The sequence below is a fragment of the Calonectris borealis genome, chromosome Z (genome assembly GCF_964195595.1).
Source record: "Calonectris borealis chromosome Z, bCalBor7.hap1.2, whole genome shotgun sequence".
Classification (NCBI taxonomy): domain Eukaryota; kingdom Metazoa; phylum Chordata; class Aves; order Procellariiformes; family Procellariidae; genus Calonectris; species Calonectris borealis.
The window spans coordinates 73,003,006-73,026,554 of record NC_134352.1 but is presented as its reverse complement, the minus strand read 5'-3'; the positions used below and the strand labels follow the sequence as shown (position 1 = coordinate 73,026,554).

The following is a 23,549-nucleotide window of genomic DNA, read 5'->3' as shown; positions in this document are numbered from 1 at the left end:
GCAGAGGGGCCACACAGGGAGGTCTGGATAGACTAGAGAGTTGGGCAATCACCAACCGTATGAAATTTAACAAGAGCAAGTGCTGAACTATCGGAGGGTGTCCAGACCAAGATGGTGAAAGGCCTTGAGGGCAAGACTTATGAGGAGCGGCTGAGGTCACTTGGCTTGTTCAGCTTGGAGAAGAGAAGGCGGAGGGGTGCCCTCACGGCAGTCTGCACCTTCCTCACGGGGGGCAGCGGAGGGGGAGCTGCTGATCTCTCTCTGGTGACCAGCGACAGGACACGAGGAAATGGAATGAAGCTGCGTCAGGGGAAGTTCAGGTTGGACGTTAGGAAAAGGTTCTTCACTGAGAGGGCGATCGGTCCCTGGAACAGGCTCCCCAGGAAGCAAGCTGAAGGTGCGTCTGGACGATGCCCTTAGTCATACGGTTTAGTTCTAGGGGTCCTGCGCGGAGCAGGGGCTTGGACTCGATGATCCTGATGGGTCCTTTCCAACTCGAGATGCTCTGTGATTCTATGGGGAGTTAGTCGGGACGCTCCGAGCAGCGACGGGATAACGGCACAAGGCCGGCGGCTGACGCCCGGAGCCGGGAGACGAAAGGTGCCGCGGGCCCGGCCGGGGGGCGGCGCTGACGGACGGGCGTCCCCGGGCGCCTCTGGCCGTGCCCGGCCGCTTCCTGTCGGCGCCTGTTGTGGTTCCGGGGCAGCCGCAGCATGGAGCCGGCGGCGGAGGGCGGTGAGCAGGGGGGCGGTGCGGGCCGCGCCCGGCCGAGCCCACCCCGCGCCCCGGCTGACCCCCGCCGTTTTCTTTCCCCTCTCCTCGCAGACGCTGAGATGCTGGGGGGACCCGACCCGGAGCTGGCGGCCACCATGGGCTTCTCCGGCTTCGGTGCGTTGGGATGCGGACCGGCGGGTGCCGGCCGCCCGGCTGAGGGGTGCCGGGGGCGGTTACTTGGGGCCGGCGGCCCTTGGCGGGGAGTCCCGGGCGAGGCCGGCGGTTGGAAGCGGAAAGGAAGCGGTCCTGCCTGTCGCCCCCCGCGGCCGGGAGCCGCCGGAGCGCCTGTGGCCAGGATGAGTCTGTGTTCCAGTCTTCTTTTTCTTCATTTTCAGGGAAGAAAGCTCGGACTTTCGACCTCGAAGCCATGTTTGAGCAAACGAGGAGAACTGCAGTGGAGAGGAGCAGGAAAGTCTTGGGTAAGAAATGCGAGTGTAGTCAGCTAACGCATTTTAAAACGTGGTTTGTTTTTCTGGCTTGGGATGATGTTTAAAATGTCTGGGACTGGCTGTCTAGAGAACAAAAAACAAATGCAGTTTTGTTCAAGGAAAACAGTCCTAAACAGCTTGGGTTTTGGTAAATGATAAAGTTATTAACTGACATATGTTGTCTGAGTATGTAAGAGCAGTGTGCGTATGCAAGGTTCCTGTTGTGAGGCATAGCTTACAGATACAGGAAAAAGGTGAGTTTGAGCACAAGACTTTTTCCTTTCTTCTTTTACTTAGCTGTGTATTTATTTTGGAAGGGAAGTTCGTACAGACAGCTTTAATCTAGAGAGAACCAAATAACAAAGAAGAAGTACGTGTCTTATACCAAACAGCAGATTATATAGCAGCCCACAAATTTGTCTGTGTCTTCTGCTGTGCTGGGAGTGGATAAGTTTTCAAGGTGGTGGTTTGAGAGTGGGAGATAGAGAAAATTGTATTTTTTGCTGCCCGTGTCTAAGCAAACACCATTCCAAAGAAGATCCTTGGGAGACACTCATGTATGTTCTAGAAATCCCTTCGCCAACCCAAACGTCCATGCTTTCTCCCTCCGCTTGGGCAGTTTGTGCAGAATGTGCAGGTTTTATTTTTGTTTTGTTTTTTCTCATGCGATGCCGTCGTGGTTGAGCAGCTTCTATCCTACTAGGTTACACTTAATCTATTCTCTAAAGTGTTGCAGTTTATGAAGTTAGTAGATTTGAAGCACCTTATCATAACGAAAGCGATTCTGTATGAAAGAATGAGATAATTACGATGTTGGTTGTTTTTATTGTTTTGATTCTATACAGAACCACAAGAACAGACCTGTGTGGAGGCTCACTGACTTTGTAGACTTTAAGACACTGAAATTCAAATGTACAAGGGATTCCAAAACTTGGTTTGGACCATTTTCTTGTGTTGGATGAATCTAAACACAGCGTGTTTCCATGTTGGAAACCTTTTCATGTTTGATACTGGTTCAGGTTGAGCTATCATTCCTTATGACACATAATTTCCTTGCACTGTGTTTTAGTTTAGGAGGGAAATCCAATAAGCGATTACAAAACCAGTGTTTTTAACTAAAGACATCTTGAACTGCATCTTGAATGTGTCTCTTCCCTCGCCGGCCGCCCCTCTCCCCCCCCCGCCCCCAAAACGTTTCTAGGCTCTTACCCTTACAGGAAGCACAACCCATTTTGTTATTTCTAAGATCATGACAAAGCTTTGTATGTAATTCAGCTGTTTAACTTAGAAACAAATTTTGATATTTAGAATATAGTAATCAAAAATGTGTATGTTTTACAGCGTTTCGTCAGATGGGGTAATGCGAGCATTTTATTTTCAGAACACTGTTGACTTTCAGCTTTTTGGAATACCTGTGATAACTTTTGGAAATGTCTCATCTGCTACCCGAACTGTGGATAAAAAGAACTGAGATCAAAATAGGTTTTCTGGTTCTGTATCTTGCAGGTGTTTGTGTTTCCCTTCAGAGGAAAATGTTTCCTAGCTTTGCTGCAAAGCATGTTTTTCTTTTTAGTTTAGTTAACAAATAGTGAGCAAACAAAGAAAGTGATGTTTCTTGTATAGAGAGAAAATAACTTTTCTCTGTTTAATTGAAGTTATTTGAGCACTTCTAGAAATACAGTAGCTATATCTGTTATCCTGTCATAATCCCACAATTCTTATTTATACTTTGAAATGGAAGGTTCTGTTTACTTTGGTTTTGTTGCACTGTTCCACAGGGATTCTTTTTCAGTAAGTGAAGTGGGAATAAACTCTTAATATAAACACCTCTGTATTTATTTTCCATAAATTGTATTTAGAGTTCATTTATTTACACCTGTGTGTACTTATGTACTAATTTAGTTCCCCTCGCTATGAAAACTTCAAGATCTCTCTGAAGTAATCATACTGTTTTAGTATAGTGTTGAAAATATTGAAATATCAGCATCCTTACATGATCAACTTATGTTTGATAGAACAAATGGAAGGTGTTTGCATTTTCCTTGTGACATTTTGTTTTTCAGAGTGATCATTGCAGTAGCAATGGAAATTTAATTTATATGGAAAAATAATCTATTTTCAGGTGAAATCCTTCATTTGCTGTTAACCTTTTCAAATATTTCATATGGGTCTGAAAATGAAGAAAATTGTTTTACTGTCCTCAGCAAGCCTCTAATTTTATTATTTTCTAAAACTCTTTGATTATTTCTCATGTATGTGCTCTCCATATTCAGAGGCTCGTGAAAGAGAGAAGGAAGACCAGGCTGAAAAAGAGTTTAGAAGTCCATGCACTGATTCATCAGCTTCAGCATCCAGTGCAACAGGAGCTGGGTCCACATTAACCCAAAGGTACTTAGATATGGTGGGAGATTCCATGTAACAGCTTTCTTATCTGAACAGGGGTTTTGGTTTGTTTTTTGGTTTGTTTTTTGTTTTTGAGAGCATGAGTGTCATTTAACTTGTGTGAACATGTCTATGTTAGCTGAAGTATTTCAGTGGAAATACTGATTTTTAAATTTTTTTTAATCTATGCTTTCTTAAAGATGTGTCAATATTTGTAAATATTGACATTATGTATATTTAATAGTAAATTTTGCAGTCTCTTCCCGAATCCTGTTTGGTATACTTTTTTAAAAAATAACAACAATGTTGTTACCTGGATTTTTTGAAAATATTAGGGCAGATATAATGACTACATGTGCTGACTTAATGAGCAGCTGTTGTTCCCACTTGTAGATAGAATATACTTGTTCATGCCTGCTGAAGAAGAAAGCAAAGTAGGTGGAGAGCCTTTGTATGCACATTGTATAGTGTAGTGGTGGGGTTGAGAAAGTATTTTGTTTTGACTTCAGTTTGAAGTTTATTCTCAAACTTGCCAATGTTTGTTTGTTATTGACAAACAGTAAGTGCTACTGCTTTGACAGTTTGAATTCTGAAATGCTGGGAGATCAAAAGTATCTGAAGGTGATGGGAGGCACACAACTCCATTGTGTGAAAAAGATTGCGGAGATCAGTGCACTGTAAATTTTTAGGTTTCAGTATCTATGGAAACTTAATAACCCATACAAGACTCTAATAGACCTATATATGTATCTTATGGCTGATAGATACATATGTCTGTATGTAGTAGGTTGTTATAGACAAACTTGTAGTGTTTCAGACTGTGAACAGGTTTCTGTTACAAAATTTACTTTTTGCTTGTTGCTCTATGGAAAACTCAAATAAGCCGTGCACTCTCACTGAAATGACTGGTTGCAGAATATGCTACCCTGTAGATCCTGTGTTATGTCTTGTGCACGAGGGAAAAATATTCTGTGCTCCTGCTTGCCTTTGATAATGTTAGATACCTACCTTAGGTACCTGCTGAAATAATGAAGGATCACGAGAATTTAACTGTAATTACAGTGATTGTGTGCTGTATATGGATGACTTCAATCTAGAGAATCAATTAAAACAAATAGTAAGGTTAGGTTAAATGGTAAGCAGTTAGGTGATACAGAGCCTTTCCCTAATCATTTCATTTTGCTAATGGACTTGGCAGAAGAGAACTCCAGAGACTTTGTGTAAGGAAAGATAACATACCTTTCAGTATTCTGAGTTATTAGGTAGGCTCTGGTAACTCAGCAGTGTTCTGCTAATATTAAATTTTGTTTTTCTTTTTTTGTTTTTACCAAGCATGGTAAAAGGAGGGCATGACATGAAAAGCTCTCCTGGAAATTTTATATTTCCTTGTAAAATATGTTATGTAGCTTAGTACTTAGTGCTAAAACCAGGAAGCTAGTGAAGGAGACATGCCATTGTTATTCAGCCTTGATTCAGAGGAACAATCCTACAACTGACAATTTAAGTCTGAAATGTAGGACTCTCAGTAGTTCTTTTTATAATGCAGATTTTAGTTACTATAAACTGATCTAATATATATAGCTTGTTCTATTCTCTGCAAATGGCAACATTTTCCTGAATATTACTTTTTTAAAAATTCCAAGTACTTTCAGTTATCATAGTAGCCCTCATACTAACTTTTTAATAGTAAAAAGGGGTTGGTCATTCCAAAAAGATGTGAAGAACAGCTACTGATTCTTTTTGTTTTTGAGCTACTTTGCTGCAAAGGAATGTTTACAATAGTTATGGTACTTACGTATTTATGCATAAGTACGATAATAATAATTATGCTTTCTGAAATGAAAGCATCTGCTAGTATATAAAAAGAAAAAAACTGAGAAAACAGTGTGGATGATGTGAGGAGAGTGAACACATGGGGGGGATATGTCCATATACTTGCACAACACTCAGAATGTTTTTTGTTATTTCCCCTGTCTGTGTGCCATCCATGCTCTAATGCAGCTTTCTGTTTTTCCTCTTACAGCTTGTTTCACTTACTGAGGAGGTAATGAGGGAAAGCAAAAAACAATTCCTTACACTCCTCTGAATCCTGGGAAAGGGGCTGGCAAACTGGTTCTTCTTTCTTTACAGCCTCTGGTAGACTAAGACTGTAAGGGTGAAAGTTGCAGGAAACGCCACTTGTTTTGTCCTTTCTGTCAGCACCACTCCGGTCACTGTCAGAAGGGTAGACGGGCTTTTGGTCTGACTGCACTGGGATGTTCTTATGTTTGACTTTCTTCCAGTCAGGACAGAGGATACCAGTAGCTCTAGCTGGAGTACTTGGCTGTCCCTGCCACGCTTGGAGAGTGGTGAAAAATAGCACTGCAATTCTGGCCATTTCAGGTGCAGAGTGATTACACTGTCCCTCAAAATACTGATACGTTTGATTTGATCTATTTGTCCTTCCTAGAAAAAGAGGGAATGATAAGGATAGGTAATTAGGAAGGAAGCTAGGTATTGTTCTTGGATGTCTATAGAAAGATCTGAAAATTTGGGATGCCAGGATTGGAAAGGCCTCCTTGAATCATTATGTTGTATACATTCTTCTCACTGGCAGCTACAGTGTATATTTGGTTCCATTTCAAAACTAACTAAATAGTTCACCTTTTGGGGAAAAGGTATATGGTGTGCTAGTCTGGGAATGCATATTGACTCTTAAAACACAGCTCTTTTGCCCATAGTATTGTAAAGTTGTTAGTTTTGGGCATATCTAACTTGAAGAGCTTTGAAGGTCCCAACCTGTCCCTCACATGCTGGAAAAGCTTCCTTTTGGTAAAAGGATATTGATTGCCCCATTGTTGTAAAGTAAGAGAAGCTCTTTTTATTTGCATTAGATTTATTAGATAATCATATCCTGATCTAGGTCTTTAAATGTCTCTCATCACTATGCAAAACAAAGTTTGTATGTAGAGGTAATATCTTTTATTAGGCTAGTAAATATAGTTGGAAAAATTAGACAAGCTTTCAGGCATGCAAACCCTTCTCATCACTGTAACATCGGAGGACCTAAGTCATGTTGGTTTTAGTTTATTTTGATTTCTTCCTAAAATAGAATTTCAGTGGCTTATCCAAGACAAATATTTGCTGTGTAACTTACTATCTGCTTGGTGCGCAGCTGGTTTGGGGTGCGGAGTGGGGCTGCATTCTCTGTCATAATTACATAGTTTAGAACATGTTTTTCTTGATCCTTTATTATGTTCTTAAACTTGTGTGTTTTTATTATATTTTTAAAGTGATAACTGAAACTTTAAAAAAACTGCAATACCTCTGTAGTTGTCTTTTTAAATTTTCTTTGTTAAACTATCTTTTGCAGTCTACTCGCTTAAAAACTCAAGTACACGCTCTTAAAATATAACCTCCCAAACCAAGTCTTGCAATTTGAGCTTATCTCACTGAATCTGGAATGAACATCTGATTTCCACTGCAAGGTATCGCTGTAATGGTACTCTGTATCTAGCCAAGAGGCAAAGTTTTCTGCTTATCACTTTTAGACCTTCTGCCAGTTAGAATACCACCTACTTGATAACTACCAGCAGAGGGAGCACATTTATTTTGTATAAACCGAATGAACATGGACTAAATAGCCATACTTACTTTTCAGAAATTTTCCAATGCCAAAAATAATGTGTTCACACAACTGATTTGGACAGCAGCAAAATGCTAATTTAATGCAACTTTTAGAATCTAGACTTGTGACAGTATTAAATACTTGGTCGAAAGTGCCTGATCCCGTCTTATTCTTTACCAGCATTGTAAAGTGAGTGCCATGCTTTGTGGTCTCACTCTGGTTGTGAGCCTGGGCGGTTACTGTTTTGAGTTCCACCCAGCCAACAGAGGTGCAGAGCATCTGCACAAGCTGCAACTTGAAGCAGAATCTTGAAAATTATCTGTAACAATATATTCTGTTGGCTTCTAAGCAGTGTTGAAATCTATACTAGTGATGTGATACTGTTTTTACAAGCTGTCTAGCTTTTTCTTCGTTTTATTTTGTCCAGTTTTTTGAACTGTCTGTCACTATAGTATTCCTTTCTTTAAGCTTTGTTTATTCTTTCAAGATGATGGTGGGCCTACACTCTCTTAATAAAAATTAGTTTACATTTTCCTGCTAATTTCAGTGTTTACAATTTTACGACAGTGCTCAACATCTTTTATCTGAAAATTCCTGTGAAAGTGCCGATGTTCTTGAAATAGTAATTTTTTAAATTTTTCCATGCAGAGGGACAGCCTGTAGTGAAAGTGAAGATAGCTCAGATGAAGAGTTAACTGGTCCTTCCATGCAATCCCAGTCTTCTGCTCAAGGTCCAGTTGAGGATACTGATGATGATGATGAAGATGATGAATTCATTGGGCCACCACTTCCGCCTGGGTTCAAGGATAGTGATGACGATAATGACGATGATACAGAGGAGGAAGATAATGTAAGTATTTTGTTCCTCTTTAATGTTTTAAAGCTTTGAGTAGACTCTAATTTGTAAGGGTGCTTTTTCCTTTGTGATTGAATTTGCAGGTGAAGTACGACTGTTGTTTGAAATGCAGTTTTTTTGTGTTTTTTCTGGTGATTATTCAACATGCAAATAATTGTTTTCATTTAAAAATAGCAGGATTTTAAAAAAATATATGCATGTGAATCTCAAGGGAAATTCATCATCAGTTAGTATATATTGTTTACTCTGTTTTCACATTATGAAAGAACTATATAAATAAATACTTTATATAAATATTTTATATAGTTTGTTTGCCAATGCACGTGTAGAATTTTTTACAAGAAAGAGCAGGTAGAGGTGAGCTTGAATTTAGGGAGAGCAATTGTGCCAAAACTGTTCTAAGAAAATGAACTGTGGTAACTGAAGGCTTTTTTTTGTTTGTTTTGTTTGTTTTGATTTGTTTTTTTCTAAATCTAAGTAAGTGCCAGACTGGTTTGTCAGAGTAAATGTAGATTGTCTTTTCTATCTATGTTAAAAGCAAGAAACCCCTTGACAGCATAACTTGGGTATCACAGATACTCAGTTGACAAATCTCGCTCTATTTAGTTAAAAAAAGATTAATGGTTTGATGTTCATTCTCCAAAACTTCCTGTATTGAATATTTTGCGGCAGTGGATTTTGTATGATGGTTTCCATGTTGTTTTGTAGCAACAATGATAAAAGTCCTGTAAAAACAGCCTTACTTACGCGATTTTGAACCATTCGGTAGCAGAAAAAACCTGTATGTCCTGTTACATAAATATAAATCTAATCCTAAAAAAACAAATTCCCAGGTGTCTCAAGGGTTTTTCATCAATTCCTTTTCAGTTTTGACTAGGAGTTTTGTTTGTTTGTTCTTTTCCTATAAAATCTCTTACCTTGCGCCTTGTGAACTTTAAAACGTAAGTTTAGACTACTCACTTAAAATGAGTGAGAGGAACTTCTTAAGCAGTGACATAACTGATTTTTAGAGTGAGCCTAACCTTGTATGATCACAGTTTTTTGGTTTTTTTTTTCTCAGGAGATAAGTGATGGAAAATTCTGATGCCTTATGTTTTTTTATTACTTTTTCTGATCTGCTTGATTCACTGTTCCCTATGGATTTCTTTAATTATCAAACTGTACATTTTAGCGCCGTATCTCCTGTGATCTTATCTGTACCTCACGCATGACTTGTTCTGTCTCAGGGCACCAACTGCGGATAAATCCTAAACTTTCCTTGAAAATGTTGTAAGCCTTAAGTTGACTTATGACTTACTATTGATGTGTATCAGGAATTAACTTTTAGCTGTTATGGCACTGTGGAGTGAGTCCATATTCCTGAGGGCGCCATAGACTTGGCAGATTTCAGTTGCTGCGGATCATGTCATATTGAAGTCACTACTTCTTTTCTGCCAATTTTCATCCTTCTCCTGTCTCAGGTCGGCTTGTTTATATGTTTTCAACTCATAGTAAAATCTTAAAATACAGCACTTTATCAAGCTTTTATCAACCGTGTATCTCTCCAACAGATAATCAGAATAGTAGTTCCTGTCTTGAAAAGTACTTACATTTATTGATGCTGAAGGAAATGTTTGATCTTGTTCAGTTTTGTCTCTAAATACTTTTCAACCTATTTCAGTATCACAGATTGTGGTGAACCCAGATGCTTGTCATTTTGGAAAAAACCCATAATATATTACACAAAGAACAACAACTGCTGAAAGTACCTATTAATATCTGCTAACTTTGTGCATGTATGTACTAGGAAGTGGTAAATTTCAAAAAATGCATGCTTGTTCTGCACAGGTGTTTTGTTCTTTCCTTGGCGTCTCATCAGAATGCCCTTCTAAATCACAGCTCTCCCTCGCTGTCCCCATTTCTCTTCCCAAAAAAAATTAATCTTTTGCTCTGCTGTTAGCTCTTCTGAAGCTTTTAACTGCCTTATAGCACTGAATAATTGAAGCCACACAGAGAGAAACAACCAGGCTTGGGAATCAAGTCCTGCCAGGTATCTTTAATCTCTGTGAGAGTAAAAGTTCTCCAAGATGCTCAAGGGATTTCAGTGTATACGACACTAAAATAAAACAGCGTAAACTTGAAATCATCTGATATCCTGGCAACTAAGCGCAAGGCTAAGCCTCATGTTCGCTAATATTTTGTTGAAGTATTGCACAAAACTTTGCATCAGAAATCTCTTGTAGCTATCCATCCTGAGCTTTTCTACACAGACTTTATTGTTCATTGCTTTGTTTCTATGTTATGTCCTTACTTATTTTCTTAAACAACAGAGATTTGAAAACACCAGAACTACAGGCAGCAATTGTCTGAGGGGGGAAAAAAAAGGAAGTTATATTTCTGTGGAATGCCTTTTTGGAAGGGGCTTAAGGAATTAAGTTGATTTCTAAACTGAATATCTCTGGATTGTTCTTCCTAATGATTAAGAGAATTTTGCATGTGTTGGAAAATCATAGAGAATTTTGCTTGAAAACCACGCTTATCAGATCAGCTAAATAATGGTGGTTCATCTTATACACCTGAATTTTTCTTGTAACTCATGCCAGAAATTACTTGGATTTTCTTTTGCAAATAAGAATTGATACAAGTAGCTTGTGGTTTGACCATAATTTTATTGTAAGACTGGATTAAAATTTGGGCAAACTTTTTCCCTGGTTCCATGGTCTATTAGAGATGTCACTTTCTGCAGTTAACAAAAAGTGTTATGTATTTAGCCTGCTGTAATTCTATTCTGAAGTGACATATATGTGTACACACCTTTCAATTAAATGTGGTGGCAATGGTCTTGCCTACCTATACTGAATTAGCAAAATTATTCAGTTGCGTTGAAGAAAGTTTCACCACATTGGTCAAGTAAGATATAATGGAAATACACTAAATATTCAACATCTGTTTTATTGCATCATCAGTGGAAGGCTGGCATCCTTTGACATCTCTTTTGTTGAGTAATTTTAGTTGAGTAAGTTTACTAGGTTCACATGAATCAAGAGTCCTATACATACTACTGTTCCAGTTTATGGTATAATTATCTCTTTTGTCTCAATAGTGAGTGCTATATGGATTCCTAAATGTAATCATGTTCAAATTATAGATTAGTGCCAGGTTGTAGCAGACTTCTTCATTTATTTGTATTTATGGAATAAATGAGGTCTTGTAGGAGAAAGTAACTGAATGCTGAGCACTCGTTTATGTAGCGTAGCAGTGTGGGAGAACAGTATTATTTAATAATTGAGAAATTGCAGGAAGATGCATAACATCTCTTTAAGTGGTAAAATTGTGTATATTTTTGGAGGCAATACGTATGTTTCACAGAACAGGGTAAGGCTTTTAGTAGCAGAGGTAGTTTATGAAAAGAAGAGGGCATTATCAGCAACATAATAGAAAATACCTATTTCTTTTTAATTCCTCTGCGCTATAGAGTGCTGTGTACCTATTTTCTGTTGTCCTCCATCAAGGATGGCTGCACCTTAGTAGGGATGCACCTTTGTGCATTGAAATCTGTAAAATGTAGTCTATTATACACATAAATAATTTTGGAAAAAACAACTGGATTGTTAATTTAACTTCATGTCTGTCATATGCCGATGACATACAGATTTTTAAAAATTTTTTTATAATTCCTTGCATGCCTGTCAGATTTATGGATTCTGAGCACTGAATATAATTGATTTTCATTATCGCTCTCCAAAGGGCAGGGGGCATCTTGTTTAGCAAAACTCTTGTTTTAGTTCTAAACTTCTCTAGAATGCCAAACGGAAAACAATGTGCGGAAACAGCTGATTTTACTTCAACCTGTCTTTCTCAGTAGTGGCTTTGTTTGCTGGTTGACTGTTTTAATTTCTAGCAAGATTGTGGTATTAATTTTTTATTTATATGTATTTGAATAATGCTACAACTGGCTCGATAAAGTGGAGTTACTGGAAACCAGAGTTAAAAGACCCAAATGAAAAGTTTCAGACAGAAAGGTAACTTGCAGACTGGTGTGATTTAAGTTTGTCTGAACTTAAGACAATAGTTACAAAACAGTCTAGAATAGATTTGGCTGAGAATAAGCAGAGCAGTAGAAATATGAGACTTGTGGGTTTTCAGTCTAAACAGTTAATTTATAACCGGGAAGATTTTATGTCAGCATGGATGCCAGAGGCCTTTGGGGTCTAGAGCCTCCCCTTACTGCTGCTCATGAACTCAGTTATTTTCTTTCCTGTGAAGGGAATCAGGAAGCAGCTGTGCTTTCCTGATTTCCTGTTGATCGATTGGTGATCACAGTATGATCCTGTGAGCCCCGAGGAAGGCAGGTGTTGCTGTTATGAGAACTCGGTGATTCCTTTTTCTTTCTTGTACATCAGGCTGTGGTTGGTATGCATGGGGGCAGAACTGGGAGAGGAGAAATGGAAAGCTCCATTGAATAATTCCTTCATTTTCTTTCCAGATGTGCTGTGAGACTCTCTCTCTTTTGTTATCATATTTTGCTGCTGAAGTAATTTCTTTAAAACACAAATATCTATATTTTTGACCCTGAAGGGAACACATTTTTCTTTAATAGTTATATGAGTTGCAGTTCTGTAATCTGAAGTCATGTGAACTTGCTACAGATAAAATGCATCAAAATACTGGCTTCGCCCTGGTAGCTTGCCGCTGACTCTCAAGCCTGACTTTAGATGTGGTTTTAATTACAGGAACATTGTTTTTCCATAATTGCTTGTTTAGTTGTTTTTGCTTTCTTATGAGAGACTGTCAATAGAAACATTTGTCAAAATTGCTTGCTATGAGGTTAGCATCTTTTGAGTCTATGGTCGGCCCGGGACTACCCATTTCACATTGGATATTTTACTGAATAAGCATCAGGTGGAAGGAGTAGCTGGTGGTTATCATCTTTGATGGGAATTTTTCATACCTTATTGGTGTTTTTATAGGAAAATGAGTAACAGCAGCTTATTGCTGAATGTTTTGAATCAGCCCTGTTAGTTTTTAAGTATTATACATTTCTGTAATTTACGTGTGATACAAACTCAACATAAATTTTTGAGGAGAGCCGAACTGTATTACATATGTGAATTCTGATTTGAGTTACTTTTTCCTCTGAATTTGTGTAAGCTTATTTTATATACGCAAGTCTTTGTGGTAGCTGTTGTAAAGCATTTTTCTGTTTTCGATTAAATTCTGTGTTAATACTGACGGTAGTTACATTTAACAAATACATATTTAGATTTAATGACTTATTCGTTTACTATAATTCACCTCCATTCATTCCAGAAATGATGATTCTTAACAAGGCACAATATGCTTGTAAGTACTCATAGAAATATTTTACAGTGCTTGTTTTGTAGTAGTGTAAGGAATACTGCTGTATCAAGTATATTTTAAGCACAATAGGTACAGTTGGTATCAATTCCCTCTCATATTTTCCTCTCGTTATAGCTTTACTTTTTATATGAAAGACTTGCATTGATTTGGGGAGTGAGGAAAACAAGAAGAAGAGTTGTCTATTTGAATTGTGATCAGTGCTTTTCTGTAGTGCTTTTTCTCCTAATGGTGTAAAAACCTGGTTGGATTGTCAGTGCCAGGTTTTCACATGGTCATAAGCTGAGAGGGGGAGGGAGGAAGCCCAGCATCTCCTGTAGTCTGAAGCTTTTCAGGTTTGGTTTCTATCCCAAAAAGTACACCTTTCTGGAAAACTTTAAGAGAATCTTTTTGTTTCCAAGCAGGGATGTTCTAAAAGAGAAAATGGCTTGTTTTTGCAGAGGGCAGATTCTTAATGAGGGCAATATTTCATGTGGTAAATTTTGAAGTTGGGAGATACAGTAGAGGCTTTGCCAGCTTTGTTGCCCTGGCAAGATGCACTGGGAGTGTATCTGGTGTTTGTGCAATCAAAATAATATCTGGCTGGAGCAGGGACAGGAGACTAGCCAAAGCAGTCATGTCAGGGTTGGTGGGTGGACAGCTTTAAATCTAGGCCATAAGCATTTTTCAAGATAATGGATGACACTTATTAAAAGACATTAGTAAGAGAGTGTGTATTTATTAATGTTCTCTTCTACATGTCATTAGAAAATGTGCTGAGATCTTTAACAGAACTTAATGGAGTGCTAGCATCTTGTGACACCTTTCCTCACTTGAAGCAACAGGTATAGAGGTGGTTGTTGGAAGAATTTGCCAGATGGATTTGCAAGGCTTTATCATCTGTCTGGAGCTTAGTTACAGTTGATTCTTCTTTGGAATAGAGAACTATTTCTCCCTCCAGTACCAAAGGGATACTAATCATGTTGTAATTATGTCCCTGAAACAAGTACAGCCTTGGGCCTCTCCAAGGCTGTACTCTGATTTGGGCGTATTTCCAAAATGATAGCATAGCCGTATTCCAAGTTGTAGAATTGTTTTGAGACACTTTTAAATTTTTGCAGAGGTTTAACAGGACATACCGGTAATACTCATTTGTTCGGAATGGAAGAAAGCCATTTCCTGCTGATTTAGATGGAGAATTTAAGTAGACTGTAATTGCTCCAATTAGAATTTGGCTATGGTACCAGGCTAAAAATCATGGTATTGTAAAAATAAATAAATGTTATGGGAATTTTTAGTCATCCTAAGGAGCTATAACATTTAGGCTGAGGATTGTCTGTCCTGGTAACTGCTGAATCTTATTTACCCAGTCATGTTACATCTTGTCTAAAGAAGAAAAAGCGAAGTAAGCTGAACAAAGCAATTTTTGTGTGTGCAATAGAGACAGAAAAGTGTGGGTTTGAGGATGAGAGACATTATTTTTGAACTACTTCTAGTCATTGATGAAAAATATGTAGCAATTACCATTGCTTTCAATTTCTTCTTGAGTTACCTTCCTATATAATCAGGAGGAAAATACTTTTGTCATATATTTGCATAATATGTTCTTAGGTCTTGACAATATTTCTGCTGTAAAAATCTGGAAAATGTATTTTCTTCAAGTCCTGGAATTTTTGTTAAAGATCATTGATGTGTTTACTGATGTTGCAAAGAATAAGAAAGATTATCTCAAAAATGAGTTTGAAAGGATTTGCAAGCTTCACAAAAATGAAAAGAAAACAAAATCAAACCTCTAAATTTTGTATAACAAAGTTCAGTGTAAGAATGTGAGAGAATCATTTAGAAGCTGGAAGGGAAGGAATGCTTAATGGGAGCATCATATGGACAATATACAAGAGGAAGCTAACAGGGTAATTCCCTTAGGGAATGTTTGTCTTTCATGAAAAGGCAAGGGGTATTTGCTCCTCTCCTCTCCAACCCAATGCCCCAGGGTTTGTGATTACCAGTTGTCCCCAGAGAAAATGAATATACTTACAAGATCTCTGTTTATCAATTCTGCAGAGCATAGTAAGGTCAAGACTTCTCTGCTGTATATCATGCTATGCCTTTTTGGTGGCATGATACTGGTTTTAATGAATTAGTAATATGATTGAATATGAGAAGTTTTAGAATGTTTCCTCTGCAGATCCTCTTCATCTCTGGGCCAGATACACTGTGGCTGTAGAGCTCCCATGCTTGAAACATGGGATCCTCATGCTCATCCTTCCTGGGACGCTTGGTTTCTTTAAAGCCAGGAGATTTTGTGGAAGCTTATATCCTCTACTGTCCTTAGAGGGAGAGTAGAAGTGTGTTTGTTTGGGTTTTTTTCTGCCAGATATATTTGAAGCATGGGTATAACCTTGAGGCTGTACAATTCTGTGACCTACCTCATAAGAAAAAAAATTCTAAGTCTTTCTAAGCACATATTCTACATTCGTATCTCAGTCAGAAGACCATACTTTTGATACAGTGTTATTTAACAAGAATAGGTAGATGGAAATGTTAGGAAATTCCATTCAGGCGATGGTATATGAACATCTTGCCCCCAAGGACGAGGAAAAGGCTGAGGTACTCAACGCCTTCTTTGCCTCAGTCTTTAGTAGTCAGAGTGGTTATCCTCAGGGTACTCAGCCCCCTGAGCTGGAAGACATGGACGACGAGCAGGATAAACCTCCCATAATTCAAGAGGATGAAGTTAATGACCTGCTATGCCACCTGGACGTTCACAAGTCTATGGGGCCGGATGGGATCCACCCGAGGGTACTGAGGGAGCTGGCGGAGGAGCTTGCTGAGCCACTCTCCATCATTTACCAGCAGTCCTGGTTAACTGGGGAGGTCCCGGACGACTGGAGGCTCGCCAATGTGACTCCCATCTACAAGAAGGGCCGGAGGGAGGATCCGGGGAACTACAGACCGGTCAGCCTGACCTCGGTGCTGGGGAAGATCATGGAGCGGTTGGTTTTGAGCGTGCTCACGAGCCATGTCCGGGACAACCAGGGGATCAGGCCCAGCCAGCACGGGTTCATGGAAGGCAGGTCCTGCGTGACCAACCTGATCTCCTTCTATGACCAGGTGACCCGCCTAGTGGATGAGGGAAAGGCAGTGGATGTGGTCTGCCTGGACTTCAGTAAGGCCTTTGACACTGTCTCCCACAGCATTCTCCTAGAGAAGCTGGCGGCTCACGGCTTAGACAGGTGCACTCTTCGCTGGGTAAAAAACTGGCTGGACGGCCGAGCCCAGAGAGTTGTGGTGAACGGAGTTAAATCCAGTTGGCGGCCGGTCACGAGCAGTGTTCCCCAGGGCTCAGTACTGGGGCCGGTCCTGTTCAATATCTTCATCAATGATCTGGATGAGGGGATCGAGTGCTCCCTCAGTCAGTTTGCAGACGACACCAAGTTGGGTGGGAGTGTTGATCTGCTGGAGGGTAGGAAGGCTCTGCAGCGGGACCTGGACAGGCTGGATCGATGGGCCGAGGCCAACTGTATGAGGTTCAACAAGGCCAAGGGCCGGGTCCTGCAACGCTACAGGCTTGGGGAAGAGTGGCTGGAAAGCTGCCCAGAGGAAAAGGACCTGGGGGTGCTGATTGACAGCCAGCTGAACATGAGCCGGCAGTGTGCCCAGGTGGCCAAGAAGGCCAACGGCATCCTGGCCTGTATCAGAAATAGTGTGGCCAGCAGGAGCAGGGAGGTGATCGTGCCCCTGTACTCGGCACTGGTGAGGCCGCACCTTGAATCCTGTGTTCAGTTTTGGGCCCCTCACTACAAGAAGGACACGGAGGTGTTGGAGCGTGTCCAGAGAAGGGCAACGAAGCTGGTGAAGGGCCTGGAGCACAAGTCTTATGAGGAGCGGCTGAGTGAACTGGGGTTGTTTAGCCTGGAGAAGAGGAGGCTGAGGGGAGACCTCATCGCGCTCTACAACTACCTGAAAGGAGGTTGTAGCGAGGTGGGTGTTGGTCTCTTCTCCCAAGTAACTAGCGATAGGACAAGAGGAAATGGTCTCAAGTTGCGCCAAGGGAGGTTTAGATTGAACATTAGGAGAAATTTCTTTACTGAAAGAGTGGTCAGGCCTTGGAACAGGCTGCCCAGGGAAGTGGTGGAGTCACCATCCCTGGAGGTATTTAAAAGACGTGTAGATGAGGCCCTTAGGGACATGGTGTAGTGGGCATGGTGGTGTTGGGTTGATGGTTGGACACGATGATCTTAGAGGTCTTTTCCAACCTGTATGATTCTATGATTCTATGATTCTATGATCTGATCCTAAATATTACTTTCTTTATTTCTAGTAGAAGTTGGAATCTTTGGAGGTGAAAAGACTGAAATGAATTTATTCTTTCAGAACCTGAAATGCTTACACAGTCAAAAGAAAGTGGTAACTACCTTCTTACATGATGCTTTTGTTGGCAATTGCAACAAATTTCCAAACTTTTACAAAGAAGCACAAATAGCATATTGTTTCTATCAATGTTAGAATACATAAAATATTTCTAAATTTGGCAAAGGAGCTAACAGCAATACTAACACTGTATTTGACACTGTTGGTATGACTGTGGAATACATAAACAGAAGATAGCAGGTTTTCTTTGTATCTGGCATGTGAATGTTATGTTTTTGAAAAAGTTATTTATGCTCTAAATAGAATAATGAGAAATACAGGTATAGAGAACTCTTGCTTGAATGAAGAGGAAAATAAAGTGGATGATAAGAAGTATTTGAGATATTTATGGTGGGGATGATTAAATAATTTAGAAAGGCTGTATTTGAAGGAAGAGTGTAAGTGACATGCAGTTACGTTTCCTTTCCAAAACAAGTCTTCACAGGATTTTCGATTAACAAATGATTTATGTTAAACTGTTGGAACTGCAGATCGCTCCAGTGGTATCCTTGGAGAGCAATTTTGTTGACTTTTGGAATGTCTGCTGTTTGTTTAAAAGATGGCTTTGGTTTTTTATGTATTTGAGTCTACCACATGTAATGTTTTACAACTACTTCAATGGCATCTCTTATTTGCAGGTGGGCACTTAGCAGTATACAGGGACTATACATACTTGATGCTAACACTATCCAGATCGCACAACAATCATACTGAACTTCCGTCCTTTATTCTTGCTTATCTTTTTTTGTATTTTAAGACCTAATACAGTTATTTTCAAATTATTAGGATCTTGAATAGTATTTTGCTGAGTTACCTTGTCTACTGTTTATAAATGTTTATTCAATGCATCATTGTAACTGAGGATTGATAAATGTTCATATAACCAAATGTTATGGGATTATGTTACAAAATTTTTCTGATTTCCTTTCATAAACCAAAAGAATTACTTTCTCCAAAGGAACTGAAGAATCATAAAGAATCATTCATATGAATTTTTATTAACCATCCTCGTTCATTGTCCCGTCCTGAGGCTTTTGAAATGTGTTTAAAGCTCTTAGTTGGATTCCAGTGAGTGCACTTGTTGCTTTTTTATAAACTATTTATTCTACTAGAAGTATTTTATTTTAATTTTGAAAATTATCAGTTTTACATGTGTTGTTTTTGTAGAAAAACTTTTTGAAATGTCTCAAAGAATACCTACTTAATGAGAGATAAGGTAGAAGAAAACTGAAAAAGAAGCCTTTAAGATCTTAAATCTATTTATATAAGGACCCTAATATAGTTTAAAAAGTCAGGTGAGTTAGATGTAGCATTTGATTTTCAAGTAAAGCATTACTTTGTAAAGCAAAAGTTATTTTCATATCATAAACATCATGTGCAAGAATAGCAAAAAGGTGTTAAATTCTGTAACCTTTACTTCCCAACATAAAAAAAATAGTTCAGACAGGACCTTTATGCAGTAGGGATAAGGAGCTTTCTGTTCAGTTTTCTAAAATAGGGCTTAATGCAAATAGCTAATAAATAGCTATCTCATGCAGCTCAGGTTCATTATTTAACGTTGGAGGATTAGATCCTTTTCCATGCAAATACTTGTGTTGACTTCAGTGGGACTACAGACAAGGACTTCCAGTTTTGTAAGTGGGACTGAGTATGCATAATCAGTGGAATTACCAGCATTGTACCTTTGCTTTTACGCTATTGATGAGACAGAAGATACAGACAAAACATAGTTTGCTACTAACAGAAAGAAGGTGATTTGTGACTTCCATTTTTATTTCCAGGTTTAATTATTTTACCAGTGTTTAGTAAATAAAAATGTACAGTATTTCGTAGCAAAGTGTGCTCTCAAGGTGCAAATAGGAGCTCATGGAACTGAGCAGTCTTCTGTGTGTCTGTGTGAGAGCAGTGACAGGCTCCCAAAATAACCACTCTGCGTTCTGGGCAGCTTGGGACAGCACTGAGCTCCGCACAAGCTAGCTACAAAGGGAGTACGCTGCAGGAGTGCGGGCAGGTTGTTCATTCTCTGCTGTTGTGTCTGCATTGCAGTTTATACATGAGTTACCTAGCTGATACACAAGTTTGAGTTTGTCTATGTGAGATACAGTCAATGTTTGACTTTAAAAATCTTCCTGTTTCTTTGGTACACCTTAACCCACATATTGCCAGCTAACATCAATATTCTTTTTTTTATTTTTTTCCTTTCCCAAAATTGCACTAGAGGGCAGTGAAAACATCTTAGATGTATACCAGCTTTCCTGGAACTTCTATTTGTCTTGCATAGTTTCTGCAGCCCTCTTTAGCAACTAGCTTGGAACCAGTTTTCAGAGTAAATAATACTATGTAAAAATTTTGATTGGGATAATTTAGATGCATGGAATTCATTGCAGTAAGCACGTGTACATTCTCGTGTGGTGAAACACAAGGTCTTAAATAAGGGTTGGACTCAGTCACGGTGGCCCTTTTACAGTACAGAGGCGTCATAGGTCATCTTTCACATAATAATGAGTATGAATGCAGGAAATAAATCCTGGAAGAGCTATAGAAATTAGGAATAGAACTTACTTTTCTATGTATGACCAAAACTTTTGTCGTGAAAGAAACAGTTTTGAAGAGTTAAAATATTCAATTAATTAATTCAAATCATATCTGGAATGAAAGCAAAAGCTAGAGTTCTCACTAATAGGTGAGTTGTTTGCATGGAAATGCTAGAAAGCTTAGCTTGTTTTTTTAAGTCAAGTATTTCACAAATATCGCAATAGAGGTGATATTTCCCTATTACTTTCTGTATGGTGTGTATTTGTAGATTAATTCAGATGTCAGAAAGAGCTAAGAACCTTTGTTAGAGTTGCAATGTCCCATGAATTAATGACAGTTTTTATATTAATGTCTGCCTCTACTAGCTTACGTGAATTAGCTGTTCTCTTCCTATCATGTAGTACAGGCAAACCATAGGACTTAATCCTTTTTTTTTTTTTTTAAATTTAAAGAGGGAAACAAAAAAATAATTAAAATATTTCTTTATGTTATACATATAGCCTTTTTCTTTTTTTCCTCTTGTTAAAAAGTGGAATTGTCAACTTTGGAAGATTAGTTGGAGGATGGAGAAGCTGCTTAGGATTTATGCAGCAGCTTACATCTTTAAAAGGAGTGGGAAAGTAGAGCTGAGTTTTTAACAGAGACTTCCCATGTCCAATTTCTGTTTCTTTTATTTCAATTTATTAAACAAAGTATGAAAGATCTTTTGATTGAGTTTGACCACATAGCTTTTGCATATTGGAGTACGTCATTCTTTAGACATTTCCTTGCATAGAAGGAAAAATCTGTCCTGTGGCCAGAATGTCGTCAGTCTCTGTGATACCAAGTTTGTATGTGGTGTGTGTAATGTGGTGTGTGTGACTTTGTATTGATCACAGGTAAAGTGGATCAGGCCCACAGGCTGCATCTTATCCACTGCTATATTAGAAAACAAACAGAGGGATGTGGGCCACAACAGGACAGTCTTCTTTTCACCAAGTTTAACCAGGTGACTAGGACCTATTCCCCATGTTCACTGTTTACCTGTTTGGTCTTGTTTCAAAGCAAACAAAATCTTGTGGCAGGACAAATGCAAATACAATAAAAAGGGGTCAGTAAGTAGTGCACTTCTGCTGCTGTGTCCTGTGACCCGACATTTTCTCATTAGTCAAAGTTAGTTAGAGGGACTTAAAGCCTCCTTGACACGTCAGTGTACAACTGTGCTAGTTCATGCCTGTTTTGAAATACCAGAAATGAAAGTAATAAAAGACTTCAGTTTTCTTGGAATGTGCAGAGATTGCCTGCTTATTTTGCTGTTAATCATTATCTCCAAAAGACAACTACCAAAAATGGGTGAGATATTTTCTGCATGTTATTGAGCCTTCATCTCTGGGCCTATTTTGAAGCCGGCCTTTATATTTACTGCAGGTTGAGTAAATGTCTTGCTTGCAAATGCTGCAGTTGTGCTACACGTGTGCAGGCACAAAACAAATTTTGTAAAAATGCTGGTTGACAAGACTGGAAGAGCTGAATTGGGAGTAAAAGATTAGATTTCATTCAAAAAATAAACTAGCCATAAATGTGATGGCTGATACAGGCAGTTCAACTGAAAAGGCAAATCATGTCAGCATTAGATTTCAAGATGAATTTGCAATTTTTTGGAAGAGGTGAACTTTCATTCTTCATATTGGGAATATTCTAAGCAGAAGGGGAAAACAGTGATTAATTCTTAAACTTTTGAACTACATCTGAATGGCAACGATTATGGCACTTGAAACAGTTCTTCAGCCTTTCAGAATTCAGTGCACAATTTTCAAACTATAATCTTTCAATGTTTTGGTTAAGATATAATGTACTTGCTAGGCTTCACTTAAAATATAAATTGGGGTGAGAAGAATCATAGCTCATAGAATAATTACTGCTTCTTTCTCAAATTGGTAATCTTCCAAGATTCATGCATCATCTGGATTTATAGCGATTTATCTGCCTTTTTCTGACCAGCCTGTTACTTAGGGTGTCTTGGAACATGCTGTTCTCTGCAAAGAAAGCAAACTTACGTATCAGGCTATAACCACATCTGTAGGTATCAGCTGGCTTTCAGGGCTACCAGATTTGTAAGCTTTTTCAGTACAAATAGTCAGTGTATGTCTCTTGCAAAGCAAATGTGATGACGTAACTGCTCTTGTTGTCTTAAATATAAGAATAAACATATTTCTCAGTGACATTCCTTCTTTAAGAACATTAATTGTATTACTACCTTTTCTACTGAGTACCAAAAGTATCAGGAATGGAAATTCAAAAGAAAAAATAACTAGCTTAATCATTCTCAGCGTCCACAGATTGCACAGAGCTATTTTAGAAGACCACTGTGACACAGGGTGCTGAATCATTTTAAAGACAACGCCTTCTTGTTCTATGATTTTAAGTCTTGGTCTTTTTGAGCATTCTGTGCCTTAAGACCATCTAAAAAATAAATTGTTTTTTAACTTCTTAATTTTTCCTGTGGAAAATATTAAAATTCTAGAGAAGGTGTAAACTCCCATGTGCTAGTTGCTTTTTTATCTCTCTTGTGTATTCTTTGTATGTTTACTTTTCCTCAGGTTTTCCCTGCCTCATTTAGACAACATATATGGGTGTGCAGGCACACAAGGTGAAATGTTGGGTCACATAGAAGTGTGCGATAATTTTGTGACTTACTTCAGTGGGTAGAAGTATGTGTGTAATCCAAAATTAAATCCTAGAAATAATGATGCCCGAGTAAACCTCACAGTATATCTCGATAGAAAATAGTTTAAAAGTTCTGACATGGGTCTCTCTTCTGCCAGTGATACAGTAACTTGTATTAATGACTTTATTTGTTTTAACTTCAAATTTATTACCTTTCTTTTCACAAACTTCTTCAGAGTTGTTTCTCTGTTCTGTGATTAAATGCTGCCTTATCTAGCAGTTTCTTTGGTGAGGGCAGCCAGTTGTTTTGGGGCTTCTGTTTGTTTTTTCTCTGAGACAGACCTGTACTATGTTGTAATTGATATTTCTTCCTAAGGTGCCTTGTAGGGATCAGGCATCCTGTTAATCCTCTGTGTCCCCTTCCTGCTTGTATCCCTATCTCTGGTGACTCCATGTCATATTTTCCTCCTTTCTGAAAAGGAATCTCTGAAAAATAGGTTTTTAAAATAGCAAATAAATGTTTATCTTTGTATTGTGATAGTGCAAGCCTGTAAGTAATAGAGTAATAAAGGAAGTTTATGCATTTAACAGTTGC

At 38.7% G+C, this 23,549-nt stretch overlaps 1 protein-coding gene across 1 annotated transcript in view; it reads left to right on the top strand.

Annotated features, from left to right (window-relative positions):
* The first annotated feature begins 638 nt into the window (after nt 1-638).
* WDR70 (WD repeat domain 70) overlaps nt 639-23,549 on the top strand; it is a 138,820-nt gene continuing 115,909 nt past the window's right edge. The window contains exons 1-5 of the mRNA XM_075136564.1: nt 639-735; nt 826-888; nt 1,110-1,193; nt 3,476-3,590; nt 7,840-8,041. Of these exons, the coding sequence (XP_074992665.1) occupies nt 714-735; nt 826-888; nt 1,110-1,193; nt 3,476-3,590; nt 7,840-8,041 (486 nt within the window). The 5' untranslated portion in view covers nt 639-713. The remainder of the gene's footprint in view (nt 736-825; nt 889-1,109; nt 1,194-3,475; nt 3,591-7,839; nt 8,042-23,549) is intronic.